The sequence below is a fragment of the Procambarus clarkii genome, chromosome 9 (genome assembly GCF_040958095.1).
Source record: "Procambarus clarkii isolate CNS0578487 chromosome 9, FALCON_Pclarkii_2.0, whole genome shotgun sequence".
Taxonomy (NCBI): domain Eukaryota; kingdom Metazoa; phylum Arthropoda; class Malacostraca; order Decapoda; family Cambaridae; genus Procambarus; species Procambarus clarkii.
Genome location: NC_091158.1, coordinates 30,485,427 through 30,492,809, shown reverse-complemented (window position 1 = coordinate 30,492,809; position 7,383 = coordinate 30,485,427). Strand labels below are relative to the sequence as shown.

The window sequence follows — 7,383 nt, the reverse complement described above, 5'->3', positions numbered from 1 at the left end:
ACGGATTGATGAGGCACCTTACACTGGAGAACTTGCAGAGAACATCGAAAACGAGAACCCGGGCTTGATGGTACTTGAAACCTCTTTGTGCAACAGCCGCACCTTGAAGGTCACCTTCTGCACTGTGAATCAGGCTACCCAAGTTTTCACAGGTGGCTTCTTCTGCTATGGAGTCCACGCGTCCCGTCATTCCGAGTGAAGATGGAAAGAATCTACAATATCACCCAATGCTTCCGATGCTATGACTACTCTCACCAAACCAACAAGTGCCAACAGACCATCCAGAAATGCAGCATTTGCGCGAAAGACCACCACTATTCGATCTGCACCTCCAAAAAACCATGCTGCCTGCTCTGCAACGACGAACATATCGCAATCTCCCATCAATGTCCACGCAGACAAGAAGTCATCAAAAACTTGGAGACCCAGGAGAAATCCAAAACTTCCTCGACCGCTGCAGCAGGCACCAGCTCCAGCTCTACAACTACCACCTCAGCCTCTACATTCAACATCCAAGCAGCCACCTTCCCGAAGCTTCAGGGAGGAGGAACTATCACCACTGCACAACATCATGGTATTGTCTCTACTAGCCAATGGGGACCTAGTTCCCAGTCACCCAGCCACTCATCGAGCCAGACACCACCGCCTCCATCCCAACCAAAGACAAAGCTGATTGGGCAGAGCACAGTAAAAGCTTTGATATCAACAGCCAGAATGACTGCTGGCAATAACCCCCGAGAATTTGTGAGGCTTTTGAAAATTCTTTACAAGGCGAATGGTCTCCCTACCTTCATTATTCCTGAAGAAGCCTCCAACGCTCCAGGTTCAACTCCAACAACTGACCCTGTAGAGGATGCCGACTCTACATCCGACGACGATGATTCCGCCACTGCAATGCAGACTTCAGATCCTGTTCGGGTACCCACAGCTCACAAGACTCTGCCTCCTGTGACCCCCACTTCTGCAACAGTTCCAGTTACTAACCATGACATCACTGTGAACGCGGCCACGCTTTCAGACATAATGTCGGCTCCTGCTCCACACGCTTTTCCAGCTGCTGCTGTCCCTTCACCCGTCTCAGTGACGAATTCCGCTGCAATCGACCCTTGGTGTGACCCTATAGAGGGTACCTACTATGCAGCCCCTTCTGCTGCAGTACCTACCACTGCTACTCAACCTCCAAGAACTCAACCTTTAAAACATCAACCTTCAAGAACTCAAGCTTCAAGAACTCTACCCCAGCGTGTCAACACCCCTGCTCTTCACTCATCTGATGAATCGGATGAAGACGTATCTGTTGGAACACCATCACCCCCTGGGAAAGATCACCTCCAAGCATCAACACGAAACGTGACCACCAAGACCGACAAGCCCAAAAAGAAGATCAACGATCAAAGTTTGGTGAAATCAACAAGGAAGAAGACTACTAACGAACTGACTTAACATCAACATCTGACATCAAACCTCCACTGCCAGCTGCTTGCGTTCCCGGCCCCTGTGTGTACTGCAAATGACACCCTACTCAATTCAACTTCCATCTGATCAAGTTCAAATCCGCGGTGGTTGGGCCACCGATCTTTCATCTCCCCTCTTCACCTCATTCCCGGATCCTTGCTCAAGATTTCTGCAGCCTCGCCCCGTTCTTCCATCCCCTGCTTGCCAGCTCTATGGACGTTTTCAAGTTTCATATATATATATATATATATATATATATATATATATATATATATATATATATACATATATATATATATATATATATATATATATATATATATATATATATATATATGTCGTACCTAGTAGCCAGAATGCACTTCTGGGCCTACTATGCAAGGCCCGATTTGCCTAATAAGCCAAGTTTTCCTGAATTATTATATTTTCTCTAATTTTTTTCTTATGAAATGATAAAGCTACCCATTTCATTATGTATGAGGTCAAATTTTTTTTATTGGAGTTAAAATTAACGTAGATATATGACCGAACCTAACCAACGCTACCTAACCTAACCTAACCTATCTCTGTAGGTTAGGTTCGGTTAGGTAGCCGAAAAAGTTAGGTTAGGTTAGGTTAGGTAGGTTAGGTAGTCGAAAAACAATTAATTCATGAAAACTTGGCTTATTAGGCAAATTGGGCCTTGCATAGTAGGCTGAGAAGTGCGTTCTGGCTACTAGGTACGACTTATATTTATATATATATATATATATATATATATAATTTATATATATATATATATATATATATGTCGTACCTAGTAGCCAGAACTCACTTCTCAGCCTACTATTCAAGGCCCGATTTGCCTAATAAGCCAAGTTTTCATGAATTAATATATTTACTATAATTTTTTTCTTATGAAATGATAAAGCAACCCTTTTCTCTATGTATGAGGTCAATTTTTTTTATTGGAGTTAAAATTAACGTAGATATATGACCGAACCTAACCAACCCTACCTAACCTAACCTAACCTATATTTATAGGTAAGGTTAGGTTAGGTAGCCAAAAAAAGCTAGGTTAGGTTAGGTTAGGTAGGTTAGGTAGGTTAGGTAGACGAAAAAACATTAATTCATGAAAACTTGGCTTATTAGGCAAATCGGGCCTTGAATAGTAGGCTGAGAAGTGCGTTCTGGCTATTAGGTACGACATATATATATATATATATATATATAAATTATATATATATATATATATATATATATAAATATAAGTCGTACCTAGTAGCCAGAACGCACTTCTCAGCCTACTATGCAAGGCCCGATTTGCCTAATAAGCCAAGTTTTCATGAATTAATTGCTTTTCGACTACCTAACCTACCTAACCTAACCTAACCTAACTTTTTCGGCTACCTAACCTAACCTAACCTATAAAGATAGGTTAGGTTAGGTTAGGTAGGGTTGGTTAGGTTCGGTCATATATCTACGTTAATTTTAACTCCAATAAAAAAAAATGACCTCTTACATAATGAAATGGGTTGCTTTATCATTTCATAAGAAAAAAATTCGAGAAAATATATTAATTCATGAAAACTTGGCTTATTAGACAAATCGGGCCTTGCATTGTAGGCTGAAAAGTGAGTTCTGGTACTAGGTACGACATATATATATATATATATATGTCGTACCTAATAGCCAGAACGCACTTTTATGCCTACTATGCAAGGCCTGATTTGCCTAATAAGCCAAGTTTTCCTGAATTAATATATTTTCTCTATTTTTTTTCTTATCAAATGATAAAGATACCCATTTCATTATGTATGAGGTCAATTTTTTTTATTAGAGTTAAAATTAACGTAGATATATGACCAAACCTAACCAACCCTACCTAACCTAACCTAACCTATCTTTAGAGTTTAGGTTAGGTGAGGTAGCCGAAAAAGTTAGGTTAGGTTAGGTTAGGTAGGTTAGGGTGTCGAAAAACAATTAATTCAGGAAAACTTGGCTTATTAGGCAAATCGGGCCTTGCATAGTAAGCATAAAAGTGCGTTCTGGCTACTAGGTACGACATATATATATATATATATATATATATATATATATTTATGATCGATGTTCCCTTCGGGAATCTTAATTTTAAGATGAATAGGAAAACCAGGGATATACTGAACATCTTGTATCAGAATCTTTACTTTAAAAAACATAACGTTTCGAATACTTCTCGTATTCATCATCAGATCTAAAAGAAAAAACAGAAATCACAGTCAAATAGCTGGTAAACAAAGAACTCATACTGAATATAATTGCCTATCAAAGAAAGGAAAAAGCTTAAAAAACAAAAACACTTAAGCGCACTAAAGTGATCAATACAAATAAAACTTATTAACTGTCACATATATTAAAACTAATTTAAAATCCATTAAACTACAAGATGAAATTTATAACTACTAAAACAAACCATTCTATTAAACTTACGTGAAGTGATCAAAAGTGAAACTTGATACCTAACACATAGATACTAAACACTATAACTAATATTTATATAATGTCTACAAATCTTCAAAAAATGTATGTAAAATACAAACAGAATAAACGACAATTATAAAGTACTAACCAAAATCTTATAAAAACTCAAATATTAAATAAAATTAAATACCAAAAAATGTATTATATATCCTACATAGAAAATTATATTAATGTGCAATGTTAAGACTTGAAATAAGTAAGAAAGGGCAAAGACATGGTAAACTAAACAAAATTAAACTACCAAAATAAACTAAAAATCAAATTACAGGGCCTACTGTGCACTATACAGTGTACAATTGGACAGCTGAAAGGTTGCTATTTAACAGAGGCCGCAGTTCCTTTATATATAAGGATTCCATTATTCTCAAATCTGACTGGCCATTCATACAAGTGTCCAGAATTTTAAAATCAGATTCCAGCAGAGAATGATCAAACTCATAACAATGGTTTCTAATCTCCGAAAATGCTGGTTTAGATAATGGTAATCCAGTCCTAAAAGATAATCCCCGGTGCTCAAGTATCCTAATCTTAAAGTTCCGAATGGAACTCCCGACATATCCAGCATTACAGCTGGAACAATTATACATATATACGACATTTGAGCACAAGGGGATAGGCACTTTATCTTTAAATTTAAAATAAGAGCCTATGGTATTTGTGTTGACAAAAATAAATCTAAAGTCTACTTGAGGATAACACTGCTGCAACAGTCTCCTCAAACGACTCCTTATAGAAAAGCTAATACTGCCATAAAATGGTAATTTAATATATTTAAGATCCCTTTCCACTGTAGTAATCCTACACGATGGATGAAACTTCTTATTTAAGAAATTCCTTATAAAAGTATAAACCATATGCACAGGATAACCATTATTTGAAAAAAAATTCACAAGAAAATTAATTTCCTGATCAAAGTTATTCCAATTAGAACATAAAACACCGGGGATTATCTTTTAGGACTGGATTACCATTATCTAAACCAGCATTTTCGGAGATTAGAAACCATTGTTATGAGTTTGATCATTCTCTGCTGGAATCTGATTTTAAAATTCTGGACACTTGTATGAATGGCCAGTCAGATTTGAGAATAATGGAATCCTTATATATAAAGGAACTGCGGCCTCTGTTAAATAGCAACCTTTCAGCTGTCCAATTGTACACTGTATAGTGCACAGTAGGCCCTGTAATTTGATTTTTAGTTTATTTTGGTAGTTTAATTTTGTTTAGTTTACCATGTCTTTGCCCTTTCTTACTTATTTCAAGTCTTAACATTGCACATTAATATAATTTTCTATGTAGGATATATAATACATTTTTTGGTATTTAATTTTATTTAATATTTGAGTTTTTATAAGATTTTGGTTAGTACTTTATAATTGTCGTTTATTCTGTTTGTATTTTACATACATTTTTTGAAGATTTGTAGACATTATATAAATATTAGTTATAGTGTTTAGTATCTATGTGTTAGGTATCAAGTTTCACTTTTGATCACTTCACGTAAATTTAATAGAATGGTTTGTTTTAGTAGTTATAAATTTCATCTTGTAGTTTAATGGATTTTAAATTAGTTTTAATATATGTGACAGTTAATAAGTTTTATTTGTATTGATCACTTTAGTGTGCTTAAGTGTTTTTGTTTTTTAAGCTTTTTCCTTTCTTTGATAGGCAATTATATTCAGTATGAGTTCTTTGTTTACCAGCTATTTGACTGTGATTTCTGTTTTTTCTTTTAGATCTGATGATGAATACGAGAAGTATTCGAAACGTTATGTTTTTTAAAGTAAAGATTCTGATACAAGATGTTCAGTATATCCCTGGTTTTCCTATTCATCTTAAAAATATATATATATATATATATATGTCGTACCTAGTAGCCAGAACTCACTTCTCAGCCTACTATTCAAGGCCAGATTTGCCTAGTAAGCCAAGTTTTCCTGAATTAATATATTTACTATAATTTTTTTCTTATGAAATGATAAAGCAACCCTTTTCTCTATGTATGAGGTCAATTTTATTTTATTGGAGTTAAAATTAACGTAGATATATGACCGAACCTAACCAACCCTACCTAACCTAACCTAACCTATATTTATAGGTAAGGTTAGGTTAGGTAGCCAAAAAAAGCTAGGTTAGGTTAGGTTAGGTAGGTTAGGTAGACGAAAAAACATTAATTCATGAAAACTTGGCTTATTAGGCAAATCGGGCCTTGAATAGTAGGCTGAGAAGTGCGTTCTGGCTATTAGGTACGACATATATATATATATATATATATATATATATATATATATATATATATATATATATATATATATATATATATATATATATATATATATATATATATATATATATATATATATATAGCGGTGGTGCAGAGGGTTAAGGCGTACCTGTTATGCCAGTTGCTGGAAGGCTTCTGTGCTGGCTAGGGTTCGAGTCTCCTGGTGGGAAAGTGTTCTAAAGTTGTATACTTAACTCTCGTGTTTAGGAGAGTTGTGCCTTAAGCAGAGACACTGTGTCTTCCCATATTAACAGGGACTTGATGAAATTAACGTCTAAATGACCCCTCACTTGCTCTGGTGCTCTTGGGAGGTGTTGATCTTTGGGGGATTTAAATACTCCGAAATTACCATCTCTTTTAAGGGTCTGAGCGGTGGTGCAGAGGGTTAAGGCGTACCTGTTATGCCAGTTGCTGGAAGGCTTCTGTGCTGGCTAGGGTTCGAGTCTCCTGGTGGGAAAGTGTTCTAAAGTTATATATATATATATATATATATATATATATATATATATATATATATATATATATATATATATATATATATATATATATATATATATATATACATATATTATTAAATATGACCGAAAAAGTCAGATTAATAATTCTAACACGAATTTTCTCGATCTTTCGTAAGTTTCTTTTCACTGTTGGTGGTAATTCAAAAATCAATTCTCCAAAATTCATTTTTATTTCTAGTCTGACTCGACACTTGGGCGCGTTTCGTAAAACTTATTACATTTTCAAAGACTTTAGTTTACACATACACAACTGAATAGAACTTACACATCTTCGATTTGTTAATATCTACATTTGAGTGAGGTGGATGGGGTGAGGTGGTATTAATAGGGTATTAAATTCCTAAACACAAGACAGAACACGAAACAATGGGTATTGAATGGAAGTGATTGTAGAAAGCCTATTGGTCCATATTTCTTGATGCTTCTATATTGGAGCGGAGTCTTGAGGTGGGTAGAATATAGTTGTGCATTAATTGGCTGTTGATTGCTGGTGTTGACTTCTTGATGTGTAGTGCATCGCAGACGTCAAGCCGCCTGCTATCGCTGTATCTATCGATGATTTCTGTGTTGTTTACTAGGATTTCTCTGGCGATGGTTTGGTTGTGGGAAGAGATTATATGTTCC

General features: G+C 35.4%; 1 protein-coding gene across 1 annotated transcript; it reads left to right on the top strand.

Annotated features, from left to right (window-relative positions):
* The first annotated feature begins 201 nt into the window (after positions 1-201).
* On the top strand, positions 202-1,443 carry LOC138362857 (uncharacterized). The gene has a single exon (XM_069321429.1). It carries the CDS (start codon positions 202-204, stop codon positions 1,441-1,443), a length of 1,242 nt encoding a protein of 413 aa, XP_069177530.1.
* The last annotated feature ends 5,940 nt before the right edge of the window (positions 1,444-7,383 follow it).